The sequence below is a fragment of the Mya arenaria genome, chromosome 8 (genome assembly GCF_026914265.1).
Source record: "Mya arenaria isolate MELC-2E11 chromosome 8, ASM2691426v1".
Classification (NCBI taxonomy): Eukaryota; Metazoa; Mollusca; class Bivalvia; order Myida; family Myidae; genus Mya; species Mya arenaria.
The window spans coordinates 14,054,015-14,076,114 of record NC_069129.1 but is presented as its reverse complement, the minus strand read 5'-3'; the positions used below and the strand labels follow the sequence as shown (position 1 = coordinate 14,076,114).

Sequence of the window (22,100 nt, the reverse complement as noted above, 5' to 3'; positions counted from 1 at the left end):
GATTATTCAGGATAATCTGCACAAGGGCAAATCCTTTTCAAAAATTAGATCGGATAAGATATTTTTTAAGTATTGTTGGGAAATAAAGGGCCCTAACTCCTAAATGATTAAAGCGATTTCCATGGCTATCGAACTTGATCAAGGTATTATGGTCACAAACATGTGTTAAAAGTTTGGTGAGGATTGGACAAACAGTTTTCAAGAATTAGATCGGAAACAATCTTCGGGACGTATTTTTCAAGTCTTTTTTTGCAAATAAAGGGCCGTAACTCCTAAATGATAAAAGCGATTTCCATGGCTATCGAACTTGATCAAGATATTATGGTCACAATCATGTATGTAAAGTTTGGTGAGGATTGGACACATACTTTTCAAGAATTAGATTGGAAACATATATTTTTGAAGTATTTTTGGCAAAAAAGGGCCGTAACTCCTAAATGACTAAAGCGATTTCCATGACTATCGAATTTGATCAAGATATTATGGTCACAAACATGTGTTTAAAGTTTGGTGAGGATTTGACAAACGGTTTTCAAGAATTAGATCGGAAACAATCTTCGGGACGTACGTACGTACAGACAGACAGACGTACGTACGGACAAGGGCAACCCTATATGCCGCCACTTTGTGGGGGCATAAAAAGTACAAAGGAACACTGGGGTATTCCATCTGATGATCAAGCTTAGCCTAGACATTGTGACTATAATTTATCTTATGGTTGTACAATAAATATGTACCCGGTAATTGTCTGTTCAAGATACGGTACTGCTGTGGAAACACACCTCATACATTAAAACCAATAACGAAAGCTGTATATATATACATTTATTTATAATAACATCATAAGGGAGAAATCGGCTATAATGTTTTCAACTTTAAGTTGAGTTAAATAAAAAATAATCCATAGAGAATAACATGAAGAACAAGTATTTCACACACTGATGAAACATCTTGTTTCCAATCATATCTAAAACTCTAGTATCCACTTTATTGAAACTTGTGCTTACACCCTTAAATCAATAGTCATCACTATCTTAAATTGTACACAGCAGTGACAGCACCACACTTTTGACATTTCTCTTTGGAATAATACACTCATTAAAGAAAAACTCATGTTTCTTTTTTATCAATCAAGCATCTGATTTCTCTGCTGATTTCTCATCTGATTTCTCTGCTGATTTCTCTGCTGATTTCTTTGCTTTAGCTTTTTCTTCATTCAATTCTTCATCATAGAAGGAGATTGGATCTACCACAGACTTTTTCCCAAATGGTGAGGGACCCAGGAGATGTTCCACTTCAACATACTGTAGAGTTTCTTTCTTTAATAGAGTCGCTGCTAACTGAAAATATATAGAAATTAAAAAATATAATAGTGTTCAAGCGTCAGGAAAAATATATTAATCCTTTAAATATTAAGCATGAGGGAAAATAACAGATTTCAACCTAAATCAGACATTGTCATTTTCTGTCCATGCCTATTGTCTGCAATCTGCATTATGGCTTGACCACACAGCATCCCCATGCACTTGAAAGAGGAATTAAGAAGCCGAAAAATGAAAACAGACACCCAATATTTCAGAGGCCAAAGAGAATAAATTGACGCTAAAAAGTGTTTATGTAATGATTCTAAAGAATCGACTAAGAGAAAAGAACAAAGGAGGTTAAATGGGAGCTGACTAGGCCTTGTGCAGGTAACCTTAGTTTAATTGCAATAAATCACCCCCAATGGAGGCTTAGAGGCTCTGACAACACATCCAACAACTTATACCAAATAAAAAAATGTTTAGTGAAGATATCTCCAGTCTGTTTTACCCCAATACTGTGTCCTCTCAAAAATACTTACAATTTGACAGATTTTAAACCAAGATAAATTATGCTTGTAGGAAATTAAAATAAACTCATTTTGTATAATGAAGGTCAACATTTATGTCTAAGACTATATCATCCTTTTACCTCATGCAGCTTTTGTTTATTATCGGTAAGGATCTTTTCTGCGTGTCTGTAGGCTTTCCCCACCATACTCCTCGCTTCTTCGTCAAGTAGACGGTCCGTCAATCTTGAGTAAGGTTTGGGCCCGAACTTCGTACCCCGTTCATCATCACTGGGAAAAGATAGGAGCCCAAATCGTTGGCTCATGCCCAGGGTCTTTATCTGGCTGTAGGCCAGCTTGGTGACCTTGTCAAGGTCATCTTGGGCTCCTGGAAATTTTATAAACATTTGCATAGCTGCTTTTACCTATATACGGTAATTCATAGTGCCAGGTGTAAAGCATGGACAGCAATAGAAGAAAAGCATTATCTTACACAATGAACCTTTTTTAACAAACGTACAAACAATTACTTTAATACCACAAAGACATATAATTTATATATATGCTACATACAAGTTGGTGTACAGATGGATTTAGTCCTTTAAAAGAACTCATTAACTTTGTTGCCCTCCATTGCAAATACCTGTCAGATGTTATGCTGTTACTGTACTGTCAAATTAAACTGCAAGGCTCCTTTACATTTTAAAATAACCCACTCTCTCACATACAAATATGGCTTAATATAAAGAATCATACCTGGCCTAATATTGTTTAAGATGACACTCTGCAGCCCATTTGTCCAATAGCCAGATCATCAAATCAAACAATTTCATAATCAAACTTTTAACATATACATTGCCTTTTTTCACACATACCTGATGTAATACTGTTGAAAATGACAGACTCAGCAGCCCGTCCTCCTAGTAACTGAACCATCAAATCAAACAGTTGGTCTTTAGTGTAAAGGCGCGTCTCCTTGGGCATATACTGGGCAAAACCCAGGGTGGCAGATGTCCGGGGCACTATGGTCACCTGTAGAAAATGAGTTTATATCTAAAATACATGTTTGTAGGAAAGTATGCTTGATATTCTGTAAACTTGTGTATTAACAGTGCAGTCACATATCTTTGGGCATATACTCGGCAAAACCCAGAGTGCCAGACGCCCATAGCACAATGGTCAACATAATTCACTTCACTTCTATATACATGTTAATGATGATGATGTGTAAAAGAATATAGGCTTTAGAATCCTAATACATGTACATACTAAGCTGCTAAGCTTAGCAGTCACTTCACTATGGGTAAATACTGAATAAAACCCAGTATGGCAGAGCTCCTCTGGACTATGGTCACATATTATTGCATGAGATGGCAGTCTTGAAGAAAAATAAATAGTTTTTGTGTATGACATGTAAAAACTGCTGTAACTTGTATCCCATAACTAGTTACCCATAACTTGTATCCCTGGACTTGTATCCCAATAATTGTTTCCAGTACATTCCATTTCAATTATCATATGAGCAGCACTAACAATAGCCACATCTTACCTTCAGCAAGGCATCTGTGTGTTCCAGCATCCAACCAACCAGGACATGACCAGCCTCATGGTAAGCGATCACCTTCCTCTCTGGGACAGGAACAGGGTTCGTCTGCTTAGGGTTGCCTGTAACGTATTATGATTGAATGTTTTAGCATTCTGGTCCATCTGTGTATGAGAACATTTGGTCAGTGCATGGTTACCATAGTGAAGATCAAAGGACTTCAAGATCATCTGTGCATTGAACAAATGTTTTGACAGCTTCTATGAAGTTGAATGTTAAATTAACTTGGCTGTTTGATCATTGGCATCGTCAATCATGTAACTTGTTTCATTGACATTTTAAACTAGGAAAAACAAAATTTGATCGCAAACATTTTTTTATTACGAACAGTTAATTCAGTCTCCTAATCAAATTTACATGACAGCGACCGCTATTAAACTAATGAAAAGATTTACAAGTCACTTGATAACTCCTTACAAACAAATTCACCTTAACTTGGATTCAAAACATTCTTTTGTTTAACAAAGAATAATTTATTGAGGGCAGACGTAATCCAATTAAAATGTCATTAATTAGTGCCTTTCATTCCACACTTTTGAGTGTAACTATTTCCCTGAATGTGTACTTACACATAGTAACTTGCAAACCCCATGCAGTTTTCCTTTCCTTACAAGTTACAGTACAGTAATCACGTGCACCATGCAAATCACATGACCATATTTCATATCCGTATATCGTAAATTATGTTTAACTTTAAATATCTTTTGTGTGTTTAACCCTCAATGCACCATGACAAATTCTAATTTGATAAAACTATCCAAAAAAGAGAGAGGAATAAACATTTGATGTCTTTTTTATATAGCTGGAATATAGCTATACTTGCTCATGGTGGCAAAGATCTATTCTGCTTGTCAGGGGAGATCACTGTGTAGGAGATGAGAACTTGTTTAGATATCGATAATCCAACCAAAGTGTTGGAAGCAAAACTTCAAATGTACAAATCATTATTACAAGGGTTGTTCTTGAGTTTGTGGACAGGAGCAAATTCATTCCACAAATTATTAATGTAAACAATATAACATGTACAACATATTAATAAAGATATTATGAAGAAGTTTTTAAAATGTTGTTCAATAACATTGATTGGATGCCTTTCTATGTGCCATTTTTAACAAACATCCCTTTAGGCACAGCACATTTTTAAAGTGCTCCATGTTCCATAACTTAAGTTTCCTTAACAACCTTTACTAGAATATGATACGGGCATATATTACAAAATACGAGACATCCAAATTAATTGTCTCTTTGTAAAGTTAAATTATTACCCCACATTACTTAATTGATATTTTCATATACAAAGTCTGTCCACCTACAGAATAGAACAGCCCTCATACCTCAAACATGAATAATGTCTGATGTTGTGTGACAGTGTGTCGAGATTCAAACACCTACCAGCAATAACCCTCTCACAGGCATAGTCAAAGTCAATTGCCTGGACAGTCTTCTTTCCTTCCCGAGCTGCGTGGATTGCTGCTTCATTGCAGATGTTCGCAATGTCTGCTCCTGTTATGAAAAGTTCATAATTTGTAGGTACTTTTCTATGAAGTCAAACTGGTGTGTTCTTGTGACTTACCACATATACATTATATATGTATCAAAACAAGCATTTTCAGTGAAAAGATATCCCCCGCCAACGATGGCTTGTTTGTGCTTGAAGGTTTTAAAAAATCTCAGAAAGAATAAGATAAGCACATTGGTTTTTCGGAGAAACGGCTGCAAACAATGATTTTTCAATAAATCAAGGGCAATAACTCTAAGGAAAATTGACCAATCCAAAAGAAAAATAGACAGGCATCATCTCAGTATGTTGGTTCTTATTTATTCCAAGTGTCATGAAATTCTACCAGCTAGTTGCATAGAAAAGGCTGCAAACATGGATCTTTTAATAAATCAAGGGCAAATAACTCATATAGAAATTACACAATCCAAAATATAAATAAACAGGCATCATCGCAGTATGTTGGTTCATATTTATTTCAAGTTTCAAGAATTTCTACCAACTAGTTACTGAGAAATGGGTGTAAATGAGAGTTTTTCAAAAAATCAAGGGCAATAACTCCAAGTACAATTGACCAATCTAAAAAAGAAATGAACAGGCATCATCCCAGTATAGTAATTCATATTTATTTTAAGTTTCATGAAATTCTGCCAGCTAGTGACTGAGAAATGGCTGTGAATGTGCATTTTTCAAAAAATCAAGGGCAATAACTCCAAGGACAATTGACCAATCAAATTTTATTTTGGACGGGCATCATTCCAGTATAGTGGTTCATATTTATTTTAAGTTTCATGAAATTATACCGGCTAGTTACTGAGAAAACGCAGGTGACGGACGGACGGATGGACGGACGGAAGGAAGGACGGACGGAAGGAAAGACGGACAACGCCATTTCAATATCCCCCTCCCTATTTCATAGGCTGGGGATAAAAAAAGAAAATATATTCTATATATATTTATAGTTTATCCTTAAATGAATGCACCTGATTGTCAATAAGTTTTCAAACCGTTTCACAATGATCAGAAAGTAGTTCATATAATGGAACACACAAAAACCAAATTCAAAATGACAGATTTGGGAGTACACTGGAATTTTCTGAAAAACTTTCATTCTTTTTGTTTTAGCAAATGTTGAGTTGTCCAAAGTTTTTCAAAGCTGTTACTCCATTTACTTCAAACATCAGGTAATTAAATAATTCCCTGCATGTTAAATTCATGAATACTACTTTTTTTCTCCTTTCAAGTACTGTATATTATAGAAATAAATATTTTATATTCACTATTCCTCACAATTTTCAACTTTTCAGCCTGGCTGCCAATTTAAAATCATATTGAGAGTCAGTCAAGAAGAGCAAGGCCTCAAAAATATCAAATCCTCCCTGGTTGCTAATCCTTGGTCTTGTGGTAAGACAATCGACTGTCAACACAGGGGTCAGAGGTTTGATCCCCTGTCTTACCGCTTAAACAACTTGATGTTAACTGGGAGGGACATTAAACGAGGGACCCTTGTGACAGTGCTATACACTAATGAAAGGAAAAGAACCAGGGCAACTCTAGCCTAAGTTACATCCTGTCTGTGCACTAGGCCCCACAACTTTACAACACAGATAACTCTCACTAAGGCTGATGCCAATAGATAGTCCAGTAGAGTCGTAAAATACATGTCCACCTCCCAACTTTCTTCAGAATTTAAAATGTACACATACCACTCATTCTAGGTGTAAGCTGGGCAAGCCTGGGAGCGATGGAGGACACAGGCATACTCAGGGTCAGTTTCTTCAGGTACAGCTCAAACAGCTCAATACGATCCTTCAGGGTTGGAAAGTCGATTGTGATGTGTCTGTCAAATCTGCCTGGGCGCAGGAGTGCCTGGAAAAGGGAACATTTGCATCCATGTTACATATGTAAATAAATGTTATCCTTTACTGAAATAACTTATTAAGATGCATTTAAAAGATTGGCCAGAGTTTCCAATTTCAAATGAACTGATGTGACCTTAACAGTCATTTTAATTTATAATCTTATCCAGTGTTAGCCCTTTTAGAGCCTTTCACCAAAATCTGTTGTATTTGTTGCAGCTTTAACCAAAATAGTTTATGTTTATGATATCAAGTGTGTCAGCCCAGTTTGTGGCAAGTATGACCACTATCTGTTGTTTTTGTTTAACACCTTAAATGGAGTGTCAGCTCAGCTTTTGGCAACTATAAATATTAGCCCTTGTGTTTACCGTATCTAGTGTGTCAGTGCGGTTTGTGGCAGCTATAACCACGAGCCCTTGTGTTTACTCTATCTAGTGTGTCGGCCCGGTTTGTGGCAGCTATAACTATGAGCTCTTGTCTCTACCTCATCAAATTTGTCGGCCCAGTTTGTGGCAGCTATAACTATGAGCTCTTGTCTCTACCTTAACAAGTTTGTCGGCCCGGTTTGTGGCAGCTATAACTATGAGCTCTTGTCTCTACCTTATCTAGTGTGTCAGCCCGGTTTGTGGCAGCTATAACTATGAGCTCTTGTCTCTACCTTATCTAGTTCGTCGGCCCAGTTTGTGGCAGCTATAACTATCAGCTCTTGTCTCTACCTTATCAAGTTTGTCGGCCCGGTTTGTGGCAGCTATAACTATGAGCTTTTGTGTCTACCTTATCTAGTGTGTCAGCCCGGTTTGTGGCAGCTATAACTATGAGCTTTTGTGTCTACCTTATCTAGTGTGTCAGCCCGGTTTGTGGCAGCTATAACTATGAGTCCTTGTGTCTACCTTATCTAGTGTGTCGGCCCAGTTTGTGGCAGCTATAACTATGAGCTCTTGTGTCTACCTTATCTAGTGTGTCGGCCCAGTTTGTGGCAGCTATAACTATGAGCTCTTGTGTCTACCTTATCTAGTGTGTTGGCCCGGTTTGTGGCAGCTATAACTATGAGCTCTTGTCTCTACCTTATCAAGTTCGTCGGCCCCGTTTGTGGCAGCTATAACTATGAGCTTTTGTGTCTACCTTATCTAGTGTGTCAGCCCGGTTTGTGGCAGCTATAACTATGAGCTCTTGTCTCTACCTTATCTAGTTTGTCGGCCCGGTTTGTGGCAGCTATAACTATGAGCTCTTGTCTCTACTTTATCTAGTGTGTCAGCCCGGTTTGTGGCAGCTATAACTATGAGCTCTTGTCTCTACCTTATCTAGTTCGTCGGCCCAGTTTGTGGCAGCTATAACTATGAGCTCTTGTCTCTACCTTATCTAGTTCGTCGGCCCAGTTTGTGGCAGCTATAACTATGAGCTCTTGTCTCTACCTTATCTAGTGTGTCAGCCCGGTTTGTGGCAGCTATAACTATGAGCTCTTGTCTCTACCTTATCTAGTTCGTCGGCCCAGTTTGTGGCAGCTATAACTATGAGCTCTTGTCTCTACCTTATCTAGTGTGTCAGCCCGGTTTGTGGCAGCTATAACTATGAGCTTTTGTGTCTACCTTATCTAGTGTGTCAGTCCGGTTTGTGGCAGCTATAACTATGAGCTCTGTCTCTACCTTATCAAGTTCGTCGGCCCAGTTTGTGGCAGCTATAACTATGAGCTTTTGTGTCTACCTTATCTAGTGTGTCGGCCCAGTTTGTGGCAGCTATAACTATGAGCTTTTGTGTCTACCTTATCTAGTGTGTCAGCCCGGTTTGTGGCAGCTATAACTATGAGTCCTTGTGTACTCTTCATGCCATCCATCTCTGCCAGCAGCTGGTTTAAGGTCTGGTCAGCTTCTGAGTTTGAACCCCTGTGAACAGTAAAAGGAATATATATCTAACTGTCTTTATACATAATGTAAGTACAGTATTACATTACTCTCAATGGAAACGTGTAAACACTTACACTGAGTCTGATCCTCCACCTGACCGTTTCTTCCCAATAGCATCAATCTCGTCAATAAATATGATACAAGGAGCCTCCTCCCGGGCTTGCTTGAATAGTGTCCTGATTCGCGAAGCACCCATTCCTAAATGCAAATGACAATTTGATTGTGCTTCTTTTGTAATACAAGTCCATACTGTGAGAAACAGGTTAAAGACGAAAAAAATCTTGCCTATTAACACGGGTGCTGTCATATTCTAATAATTGTTAATCCGAAATAGCGTTAATCCAAAGTTTTTATCTGGGTCCGGACAAATTCGGATTTAAGGTGTTGAAGTTTATGTGCCTATTGTTTCTGGGAACTATTGTTTCTGGGAACTATTGTTTCTGGGAACTATTGTTTCTGGGAACTATTGTTTCTGGGAAGCTGTGTACCAGGTTTCATTTAAATATCTTGTTTGCTTTTTGAACAGTATTTGACTTATAGCAGCTGAGCTAAAATTTATAAAAAAACATCCAACCTCCGATCATTTTGATGAACTCTGACCCTGCAGAATAGTAAAAGGGCACTTTACTTTCCCCAGCCAGGGCCTTGGCAAGCAGGGTTTTCCCACACCCCGGGGGGCCTAGCAAAAGGGCTCCCTTGGGGGTCTTGGCACCAATTTCCTATAAAACACACTTGGTAAAGGTAACAAGTGAATAAAAACATATAAATGTTCAAAAACAACAGATATTGATCTGTAGTTAAATAATCCATGAATTTTCTATTTAATATAATCAAACAAGAGATTTTTGTTAAACATTATGCCCCCCCCCCTCCCCCTATATATATAACTTGAAACAAGAAATAATTTTGACCTTGACCTTGGACCTGATGACCAAAAAATCAATAGGGGTCATCTAATGGTCAAGCCTAACCTCTATGTCAAGTTTTGAGACCATAGGTCAAGGCAATGTCTAGTTGTCAATCGGTCAATCTTTTATATATTCAAGGTCACTGTGACCTTGACCTTAATGTACTTTGACTTTGACCTCAAAATCAATAGGGGTCATCTACTGGTCACACCCACAAGCTTTTTGTCATGCTTGAGGGCCATGGGTGCATAGGAGTCATTAACTAGTCACACACATGCGATAAAGGTTTCATGTATAATACCTATGTTGTTAAAAGCTCAGTTACCTGAAATTTTTCGGGCATCCTGACATAATCAATAAACTCCATTATTTCCACCTTGGCCTCGTGCAGTCCAGCAACATCCTTAAAACTGACTTTGTCCTTGAGCAGTGTGTCCCCGCGCTTAAACGTCTTGTTCCCTCCAAGCATGTCAAATAACTGATATATGAAATAAAGCAGGCAAAATAATAGGAAGTGAGCACAAGTTATCCAACACAAGGAGAAGTCATTAAAGTAAGGAAAGGTAATTTTTGCATAATGGACATGTGTTTTTACCAGTCCTGGAAATTTCTGTCCTACCCCCCCCCCCCCCCCCCTACAAAATTACATGAAAACCTCAAAACAGTGACGTCAATCAGGAACTATTTGATGTCCACTTCACATTACTGTGTATCATGACGTTGGCGTCAATAAACATCATGCACAGACAATTTGGTGGAACATCTTAAAACGTCAAAATTGCCATTAAATTTAAATTTCTGGTATGCAAGAAATAGAATCGTTCACATGTATGAGGGGCGGATGAAAAAAATTGACCCTTGGGCACTCTGCATGGCGGGTAACTGGGCAAGCCTCACTTTTCCATCCACCCCACATTCATGTGAAAGATACTCATAATAATGAATTGCTACTGTTTTTTAACTTTATGATTGTGAAGGAAGATATATTAACTTATGCTATCTCACTCTCGTTGGCACAATTTTGCATGAGAGTGTGGTCTTGTGTGGGGGAACAAAGGAGTGCCCAGAGAAATACCACTTGTCCCACTTAGTGACCACAAACTCCCTAGATCAATTGAGAAAAGACTGTGAACATTGCCAAAAGATTTGTGTATAGCTTACTTTCTGATGTAGCTGATGTATATCGCATCTACATAACGCTGTTATTGATGATATGGTACGTAACAGTTCTTGCACAAACTCATTATTATACACTTGTGCATCACAAATCATTAATTATTTAAATAACTTGGGTAAAACATGTAGTAATTGTCGCTTCAACTCACATCAGGCATCGAGTCTTTTTTCTGGTCTTTCGCTGGCTTTTTTAATCCACCCATCCCATTCTCTGTTTTCTTTATCTCGCTCTGTGTTTTCCTAATCATGTCCTTCAAATCCTTCTCTAATTTCTCCTGAAATTAATGGAAGACATTTACAATTTCTAGAATTAGACTACATCTGTGCTGATTGGATTTATTTAATTAATTGAATTTAAATCAGCTATTTGGGTGAAAGAATTTTTACGATCTTTTCGACTTAAACATATATGTGCTTTATTCACTCCCAAAATATTAAAGAAACAATCGGTTAAAGGGGCTAGACCCAGATGGTAAAAAAATCGGCAAATACAGTATTTCCCCGAAGCAGGCCTAGAATTGTCAATGCCAGCTAGTAAGAGGCTGATGATACGTCACTTTACATGGTTTAAATAATAAACGCAACAATCATGTTACTGTCTCATCTGTGTTTCCCCGTTTAAAATAGTGCATAATGGTTTCCCATTTTAAATCATGTCTGTTTGAGTACAGATAAATATACCCACGCGATTAACATAGTAGACAAACCTAGTAAATTTCTAATTGGAACAAAGCGTGAAAACTTCGAAAGATGCATGTGTCGTAAGCGATGTGATACATCAGTAAATAAGATTCAATGCGTTGTTCACAAAGATGTCAATTTTATTCAAGTTTTGGACAAGTCTTTTTTTCTTGAAATTGTATCATCTGGTGTCTAGCCCCTTTAAATAATAATAATATGTAATATGAAGAATTATGGCAGTTAATATGTTTACCTGAAACACTTAAGATTCATAAGTTTTCCATGAATTGACATTATTGGGTCTGTTTTTTCAATGAGCGTACAACCACATGTTGGAAGATCTAGAATTTTACTACAAGATTCCCTACTATGATGAAAATAGTATATTTGACAAAGCAAAAATCCCTTTTAGATCATGGATTTAAATCATTTTCAGAGAACAAAAACTGCATTTAAACAAATCAGTATTAGTTTTACTGATAGTCTTGTGAAACAATGCTTTTTTAAGGGTTCTGAATTTTGAGTCCAATATTTGTGAAAAAAGTTAACTTGTTGAGATAATGAATAGGGCTAAATTTCAGCCCATTTTTTGATAAAAAACAACAACCCTGAGCTTGTCCTTCATTACCAATAAAACAATTCCTAATTAAAGTTATTTTTTTGATTCACCAGTTAAAAAAAGTTATCATACAATATGATAGTCTATAAGAGGGTCTCATTGGTGAATTTTTTTTTTGTAAACATATCCTTACTGGACAAGGTGAAAAATTACAAACCTGTGTTATGTTTTTGTTTTTGGGCGGCCCTTTCATCATGGAGACTGGGGGTTTACCACGGTTCATTCTCATAAAAATCCCCAGGGAAACACACATTAAGAAGAAAAACAACAGTGACTCTGCTCCGTTAGAACTGCAATAGAAAAAGAAATAACTTCTGTCAAGGCAGTAGCAAGACAAATTGTTATGTTAGCCACCAGCTATGTGGCAAGGACTTTAACTCCCTCTGTCAGGTGGTCTTAGGTAAGGGGTAAAAATCCATTTCAACTACAAAACCCCTCTCTCTAATCATCAACTCAGCTTTAACACTGAGTGCCCTATGCAAGACATAAAAGTTATTGCAAAGCATCTGCCATATGCAGGGACCTTCCTCACAACATTTGTGTTTCATACACAACAACAGTAGGTTTTCCTCCATGGTCTAAAGTTTTGGGCATTAGGGTATGAAGGGGGAGGTCAAAGGTTTGAACCCCACATAGGGATTGTTCTGATATGGCTGGTTGCTGACCCAGCAGGTAGTTAGATATATTGGTAGCGATTGCCTTTCTGCCAGTCACCTGACATATAGGATAGGAATCAGGAGTAAAGAGGTTCATCAATTAAGGTGTCTCATTAGTCCAATAGGATAGCCCCTAATTAAGACAGGCGACACAAACACTTTACGTTACTTTATATCCCTTCATGGAGTTTATGAAATAGCGGCAAAAATAATAACCTTGCAGAATAAAAGCAACCTTTAATATGAGGATCAAAAATTGTAAGTGCATAAGATGGAAACTAATTGAAAATACAATAGAAACTACAGGTACAAGCCCAGCAGCCAAATACTGAACATCGATCTTGTCTAAAACATAAACTAAAGCCTGAATAACACTCAATAAAAGACACAACAAAAATCATGGATCATATGAATGTTACAATATTGTTATCAATAAATATTTAGAGTGCCGCCTTTGAACAATCAGTGAACATGGGATTCATGATTATTATGACTTAAATAGTTTCTTTGATATGGTCGCCATTTATAGTCATGACATAATCTCTCATAGAAACCTACTCACAAGACAGTTAAAATGGCTACCACAATGAGATGGACTGTGTTAAAACTTTCTGGTCAAACAGGTTTTTAATTTGAATTTATGAAATATTTTTTGTACTACATGCCTAGATTACATATTTATCTTTCAAGTGAAGGTGTTTTTTATGAATAATATGATGTATACTAAATTTACCAGCGTGACCAGAATAAGGGCAACTATGTGCTTAGTTTCAAACAGCACCAGTCTAAGACTGGACTGGAGCCTTATGAACAAAGAAGGGTAAATAAAATGATTAAACACACTTACAAGATTTCAAACTCACACTCCAATTTCTATGACTAACCTATTGCTTGGGTATATGGTAATTTGTTCAGATCTGGGCACATTGTTGCTGGCCTCAAATTCGCGGAGTTTACGTGTGAATTCCCCAGCTCTGTCCATCCGCACAAAAATCTTGTCCTCTCTGCCAGACTGCTGGCTGTTCTATAAAGCCAATTTTATCATAACCAAACAAGACTTTATTTGTTAGTTGTCAAGTCCACTTGTATCCACATGTTTTGCTACGCAAACTTCCAGTGCAAATAAAGTTGTGTCATTCTATATCTATTTTTATTTCAGCACTGAGTAAATTGCTTGTTAAAGGATTTTTTAAAATGTAAAGTCTGTTTTACTACTTGATATTGAAAACTATTTTTAACAGCTACGCCAATATTATGATATTTTGTGAAGAAGACTTTGAAAATAGTTTTCGTTGTTAAACAGTACTCTGTTTTTATAGATTAGTTCACCTATACCACATGGCATGTTCAAGTCTTGAAAATAATAATTAGTTTGAGTTTCTTATAACATCTATCAGATCTTAATGAATGTTGATTAATAATTTCATATCAACCATTTCTACCCCCACACTTTAAACTCAACAAGCATACATCTTAAAACTAAATCCTTTATATTGTACATGTTGTTATGATCAAGACTGCGAAAATGTAAACTTACAGAATCAGAGAAAAGTTCCACATGGGCAAACTCATCCCTAAGACCTGTCCTCTCAATCCCCACACTTCGCACCTGTAACACAAATAGGAGTGGTGAATACAAAATACCTATTTCAGACACTCATGAACTTAGTTTTTTGTCCATATTTGTCAGTGAAAATAAGTGGTGTGTAACCTTGAAGTTTATATTGTAACAAAATTGCCTTCCATAAATTGTCTTTCAGCGTAATAAGCTCAATTTTTTATGTTTTAGATCAGGATAAGCATTATTAAGGGCCTAGAGCCCGTAAGCATATATGAGACATGCGCTTTTATACGGACAAATACGGTACATTCTAAACCACAAGATAAAGGAACCTTATCACATTAAACATTTACATACAATTTATACTTATTCCATAATTATTTTTTTAAACAACTGACAATAATAGGCTGCAGCAGCCAACTGTATAAATCTAATCGCTTGTCAAATTATTCATTGATTGGTCAATATTTATCCAATATTACCTTTGAACGAATCGAAGTACATGTATGCAAACTAGCCAGATGACGATAGTATGGATAACTTTTCAAGGTTTTATACAATTGGCTTCAGAGCCTTATACAGCATATAATGATGATATTAATGACTTCAGGGTTCTCAATAAGTGTTAGTTGAACCGTCTCAAATAGTAAAGAAACCAACCAGCTACTACTAAAAATACTTAAAATATCACTTATTTTTTCGAAATTTGAACCGGCCCATTTGCCATTTGAACCGTCCATTTTGGCTGGCAGCTGGTTCTTATTGACAACACTGAACTTTGGCAATGCAATATCCAACGGACTTAAAAATCTATGTAGAAATGTCAACATCTTTTTTCGATATTTATTTCTTTGAAAGAATCAGACAAAAAGAAAAGTCATACTTTTTGAAAATCCTTACAAGTTGCTTAATAATAAAACGAGCAACTCTTACCCTTCCCTGCATCAGGTACTGGTTGACGAAGGTTTCCCAGGTGATAGACTGGTCTGCCCTCTTCTTTATATTTGCATAAGCTGAATGTAGATATACCATACATGATTGTGCTTGTAAAAGAACTGTTATTGAGAATGAAAATGAATTTGTTATGAACTAAAAATGATTGTTTTTTTTTATTTAAGACTTGAATATTTTTTGTGACAAATTTCATGAGCTTTTGGTTTGTTAATGTATCCAACCACAAATATGTGAATGTTGATGCCTGGTAAATCATATAATATTGGTTTGGGTGAAGAAAATGAAAACATACAAAAATGAAATGAAAACATAAAAAACAGAGATGTCACAGAAATGTATGTAAGATACTGACAGCAAACTTTTCTATATTATGACCAAAATTTGTTTTTGGCCTTCAAACATTGCAAATAATTCATTTTACTTCTGATTTTGGGTAGAAATTAAGAGGAGATATAAAGACTATTATAACTTTGATGTATAACATACTTTTGGTCATTTATTTGACATAATAGTTATCAGCAACTAAATACCTTTTAAATGACACCAAAAATGTATGTGGCCACAAGGCATCCAAATTTAACATTATGGTTAGTGGAACTATCAGAGAATTAGCTTATTTATGGGTTGGATTCCTTAAAACTTTTAACATGGAGTTAAATGTTTTATTTACAAGCGTTTACGTCAAAATTATTTCTATAACAACTCACAGAAGCTATCATTTATTATAATAGTCAAGACAAATCATTTATTCTTGAAATTCTAAAATAATACTAGTAGGATATATTGATCCATTTAATAAACACACCAGTACCTGTTCAGATGATGTGTGTAGGACAAATTCCCGCTCTGAAAAAATCCCCCCATCCCCCCCCCAGTTTTTAAAATATCTTCCATGTTGTTTCTTGGTAAAAAAGATGCAAAATTTAAAACAGAAGTACTTAACAGCCTAAAAAATATAATTATATGGTACATAACCTAGCTTTGCAAGAAAAGATGAACATCATGGATTAGGGCATTTTGACTACCTATGCAAAAATTGGTGGGGGATTATGTCATGATGGGCTGGGGGTGTCTCCCATTCCCAACAAATTTAGAAGAAAACTTACCAAATCCATTATATATAAATGGAAACAAGATCGCTACTAATGCCAACATGCGCAGTCTGTTGGGATCGAAAGAGTTGTCGGAATTAGTAGATTCCTTATCATTGTCACTGCTAGATTTCTTGTCTTCTTTAGAATCTTTTTTCTCAGTGTTCTCGGGGTTGCTGCAATATTGTCTCTTTGCTGGAATGTAAATGCAAATTTGATATTCAGGAAATATAATGACAAAACATATCTCCTAGCCGGGTAATAAACTTTTAGCTATAATAAACCATTACATTATACTCCTATATATTTATATATATATACACAATTCATGTATGCTTTATATGTCAACAGTTTACTAAACTTTCATGTTATTTGTGGCTCATGAAATTTACAAAGGGCAAAATGACAAAATGGAGACAATTTCAAACAGTGAAATAACAATTAAATATTTTTCACTGTTTTGAAATTTAAGCCCGCTCTCACTTCCAAATCAAATGTCAGCAAGGATGGGGCTGGGACACAATTTTAATGGCATCTCTAACTAAATGACTGTATTGTTTTAACAATTTGGAGTGCTTTCTAAAACATTCAATTAACTGTCATTTAGTATCCTTTCTAAGTATATAATAAACAGAACAAGAGCTGTCACAGAGACAGCGCGCTCGACTATTCCACAGCTTTTCAGTGTAAGGATTGAAAAGTTTTTGCGAAACATGGATCACTGTAAAATAAGATTAAATTTCAATGCAACACATGATGTATTTGCTAAGATATTGACATAAATGTTGTTACATGCAAATTTTTAACCAGAAATAAAGGGCCAGTATTTGTAAAATACAGTTATCTAACTTGGTTATTCGAGTAGGTTGGGTGGTTGAGTACCATTGTATTAAGTCTCATTGCAATACATGAAGTAGTTGCTGAGATATTAACCTAAGTGTGCTTACATGCAAAAACTTAACCAGAACTTCCAAGTCAAATAATAAAGGCCCATAATTTGCATTATATTCACAAAGGGTTATCTAACTTCATTAATTTAGTAGGTTAGATAGTTGGGAATACATATCTAAAGTTACAATGCAATACATGATGTATTTCCTGAGATATTGACTAAAATGTGGTTACATGCAAAACCTTTATCAGAATTTTTAAGTCGAATAATAAAAGGCATCTATTTTGCATTAAATGCAAACAAGAGTTATCTAACTTGGTTAATTCAGCAGGTTGGATGGTTGAGTACCATTGTATAAAATCTTAATGCAATACATCAAGTAGTTGCTGAGATATTAACCTATGTGTGCTTACATGCAAAACCTTAACCAAAATGTTTAAGTCAAATAATAAAGGCCCATTATTTGCATTAAATTCAAATAAGTGTTATCTAACTTCATTAATTTAGTAGGTTAGATAGTTGGGAATGCATATCTAAAGTTTCAATGCAATACATGATGTATTTCCTGAGATTATGACTTAAAAGTGCTTACATGCAAAACCTTAACCAAGGTGCAACGCCGACGCTGACGCCGACGCTTGGGGGAGTAGTATAGCTCTCCTTATTCTTCAAATAGTCGAGCTAAAAATTTATTGTTTCAGTGTAAGACCACAATATATCACTTGTTGCTTTGCCACTCATAAAAAATGGCTCTTGGTGATCACTTGATGAAAAAACATGAAATATTACACTGAAACTAACAATTTTCCCGTACATTATAGACATGGTTGAATGTGAACATGTTTGTCTTAAATTGAACTGATACTAATTTAACAGAAATACAAACCGTTCAAGAAATGTATGGCAGCCCCATATTTTTCCACAGAGAATAATCTGTTTATTGCCTGAATTTCTCGTCTCCAACATTTCATCTGGGAAGCAGTCTGAAAAAGATTGATAACGATTCTAAATAAATTTGCCAAAAAGGTTTGATTTTTTTACTTTAATTAACATTTAATAAAGGCTTATGTTTGACCTGATATCACAATAATTTTATACGTCAAATTGTGTCTAATCATATCGAGTTGTAGTGGTCAGGGCTTCCATTAAGAATTTGAAACTGAAAGTACGAACTTTCTTGGCATCATTTTTTCTCTAAGTCTGAAAGTTTAAGTTTCCCAAACACTAAGATTTTTTGCACTCTTGTACAACCCTAAATATTATTACTTTAAATAATTAATAATTTGTAACTCTAACATCACAAAATTGTATTTAAATTATTCATTTTACTTCAAGATCAATTTAAAATGTGGCTATAAAAATAGCATTGACACCAGGTTTTGATCATTTGAACTTACATGGCTTCTCCTTTGGAAGTTATCTCCTAAACTACGGAAGGACACAATTTTAAAAGTTTTAGCCCATTATTAGGGAGTAATACAGTATACTCCCTGACTTCCTTTAATGGAAGCCCAGAGTGGAGTACATGTAAGTAATGTTGGTTTGTTGTGGATTAACAGTGTCTTCCGGTGGAAAACATTATCAGCTTTTTATTGTGAAAGTGAAGAGTTTGTTCACACTGATGGGTGCAAAATGACCTAATATAATTCTTGCTTTAAAATATGTATTTGGTTTCCTCCACACTGTCGCCCTTTTCCCAATCATTCCGGAAACATGACACATTTATGATTAAAGTATGATCCAAAATCTTAAAGAAACTGCAACAGATCCTACATAAACATATCTCAGTACAGTACTATATTATAATATTTTTTGCTGTATTCACTATTAAAAGTGTGAAATTGTTATTGATGATGCCTTTTTTTAAACAAAAGTAATGAAACGCAACATGAAGTGGTAGTCTAAAATAATAGACGTGTTATACGGGATTCTTTCAATCCCATACATTTGCCTCATCAAAAATCGTAAAAAAAATCTGTCAACATACAATTATTTGGACTACATGAAGTGGTAGCTACAATAATGAGCTATCAGGGATACTTTATTATTTTGACATTTCTTATGTATCCCTGTAACGGTACAACTATCTACCATTTAACAACGGGCGAAAGAATGTTTTGAAATATTAGGCAACAAAGTTGTTCGATATATACCTGACAGTGATCTAAACCAGATTAAATGTGTTTTTTTAGAGTTGTTATTTTAGCATAAATATTTTCGGGGTCACGAAAACCGTTTTATACGTGTTCTGTATACAACCTGTCAAATTTGTCCCAGATTTACAGTTATCGGAATACTTGATAATCAACCGACACATGTTAGTGTTATTTGATAATCTGAACATGTTTTTTTGGCATAATGACATAAATAAATATGTGTTTAATAGTAGGCAATAATATTTTCATAGAAATTGAATTGATAAAGGAGATAATTTCAAAATTGTGGTCGCGAGGATTCTCTGTGGAAGGACCGTTCACTACTTTTTGCTGGGATGGTGGACGTCATTAGTCTGCCATAGTTAAAAAAATCATCAGACTCGTTGACAGACATTTAGGTGGACTACATGAAGTGGTACGTCTAACAAATTTGGCAAAGTTAAGCTGATTGCAGCTAAAATGAAACATTTTAATGTTTGTGGACAAACCCTTTACACATAAGACTCCAGTGAAGCCGTATGAGGGGGAAAAGAGTCTTAGAAACTTTGATTATCCTGAGCAGGGTGATGTAACGTACCTGTTTCCTTACATAACCTCGGCTTAGTCTTCGAAATGACTGGTTAAGTACGCAATATCTCGGAGACAACCACTTCCCTGAAACTTCACTGACTATAAGTTGCGACATTTTATGACTGTTTTTGTTTCATTGACTTTCAAACTCCTAAATCGTAAAAGAATAATCTGTCAAATTCTGACATCCATGGGCGCCGCCATGTTGAATTACAATTCGGCCCTATAACATGTCGGCCCATTATTATTTCGACCCCTTCGTATAACATCGGATATTTCGGCCCATTTTATTTCGGCCCCAACCAAAAGACAGGCCCAAAGGATCGAGCCGAGCAAGTTTGATCCAGAGAGAACTCATTACTCACGTACTGTAGAGGACCATTGTGTGGTGAGTTCCAAGCAATCAAGGAATGAAGTTTACGTTTATATTTATATTCTGCGTACATCTAATGATCTATGTATACAGTATTCATAAAGTATACTTATTTGAATGCAATTATTTAATGACTAATGTGGATTACATGAATAAAAGCTTTTTATTTGTAATTTTCTTATACCTGGGATTAGAATGTATATTAGTCCTGTTTATACTTATCCCGGAACAACCTGTTATCGACCGCCTAAGGATTGTTTACATTTCAATCATAAATAATTAATAATAAAAGATTAATGTTTGTGTTTTCCATTTAATGCAATCATTAAAAAATAAAATCTGTTTCAATCGTCTGTTGTTTACATTTTGCATCCAAAATGGCGGCTGTCACATGTTGTATTTGACCTAAATACAACCTGTTTTCGACCATGACTTTTAACTATACTTTACAACAAAAGTTTGTGCTCAATATTTGTCATTTTAATTTGTATAACTTCTTTTAACTGTTTAAAGTATTTTATTTTTTAAAAAGTAATTAAATATTTACATATTCGCCATACAGTCACTTTATAGTTATTTACCACCACAAAAGGGGCAGAGGAATGCATAATCCCTTCTTATGGCTTTCACATGGGTACAAAATGATAATCCACCCATCATGAACCCTAATATCACTGGCCCAACTCTGAATAAGCCTCATATGACCTGCCTAGGCTGCAATATGTATAATTTTATGATAACTGAGAGCCCAATTATAACTCAATATAGTCACATGTAGATAAATTTCACAAGTTTGAGAATATTAAAGCAATATTTCATATTTTGATGCGCTTTTAATATTGGGCACTATACTTAGAAAACTATAGGGCATAGGTTTGAGTGTCTGGTAGATATGTAAAACCTGGCAAACAAAAAAATATGATTTTAAAGAAGTATTTTACACGCGAAATAATTCTAAATGAAGTGTTTAATTTGGCATTAATTAAAAATGACTAATTGGTGTTGTTTCAAGTAAAACGGAAGTTTTTTAACACTAGCATTCCCATTTATTTTTCAAGTGAAGTTTTCTGACAGTTCTTCTATTATGGCTAACAGTTGGAGCTTATTTTTACCGGAACGGACGCAAAATAGAAGTGTTTTACCTATTTTTAGGGGGCGGTCAAAAATAGGTTGTGGTCGAAAATGATAGTTATGTGTTCATAAAGGCTTTGTACGAATTCTTTAAAAGAAAAATGATGAATTTTACGCTAAAATTAAGTAAGGGTCGAAAAGTATCCACAATAAATTTATAAGGTGCCGAATTTGCAGGGCTGAAATATCTTATTGGCCGAAATAGTATGGGCCGAAGTGTCCGGATATCTTGAACTTGGGCATGCTTGATTGAAGTATTTCACCGGGTTTAGGTTAAAGACAACCATATCTTTATACTGTTGAGCATCCATTCCCCTTTTTGGAACGAGGTATTCAAACGTTTTTTTTTAAATGAGTATTCACTTATCACTAGTGGTACAGTTCACTGAAACTAAAAAGCAGCAAATAATGACGGTAGACTGACTTTGTACATATAACTTGTATACAATATGAATATTTTCTTCAGAGTCTTTGACAATTTTTGTTTTTGAGTCTCTATGTTAAGGGAATATAATGCGTGCCTGAATGTTAAAAGAAGTTCCCTTAAAGCGCATTATTGTGGCTACCAAAGTGGGTATACAATGATGGGGGAGGTACAGTGTAGGTTAATTACCCACTCTTTGTTGAAAATTATGGCTCGTGAAGACAACCGGACCTATAA

General features: G+C 35.6%; 1 protein-coding gene across 1 annotated transcript; it reads right to left on the bottom strand.

The window, feature by feature from the left end:
• Window positions 1-810: 810 nt before the first annotated feature.
• Window positions 811-20,144, bottom strand: LOC128245028 (paraplegin-like). Its single transcript, XM_052963222.1, has 18 exons — window positions 19,943-20,144; window positions 18,096-18,192; window positions 16,333-16,512; window positions 15,206-15,285; window positions 14,249-14,320; window positions 13,596-13,735; window positions 12,213-12,345; window positions 10,905-11,030; window positions 9,905-10,057; window positions 9,246-9,390; window positions 8,746-8,869; window positions 8,530-8,650; window positions 6,618-6,780; window positions 4,806-4,916; window positions 3,360-3,475; window positions 2,686-2,842; window positions 1,954-2,198; window positions 811-1,340 (listed from the first exon to the last, which is right to left on the bottom strand). The coding sequence occupies exons 1-18, from the start codon at window positions 20,048-20,050 to the stop codon at window positions 1,131-1,133; spliced, it is 2,481 nt and encodes an 826-aa protein (XP_052819182.1). The 5' UTR covers window positions 20,051-20,144; the 3' UTR covers window positions 811-1,130.
• Between the last annotated feature and the right edge of the window lie 1,956 nt (window positions 20,145-22,100).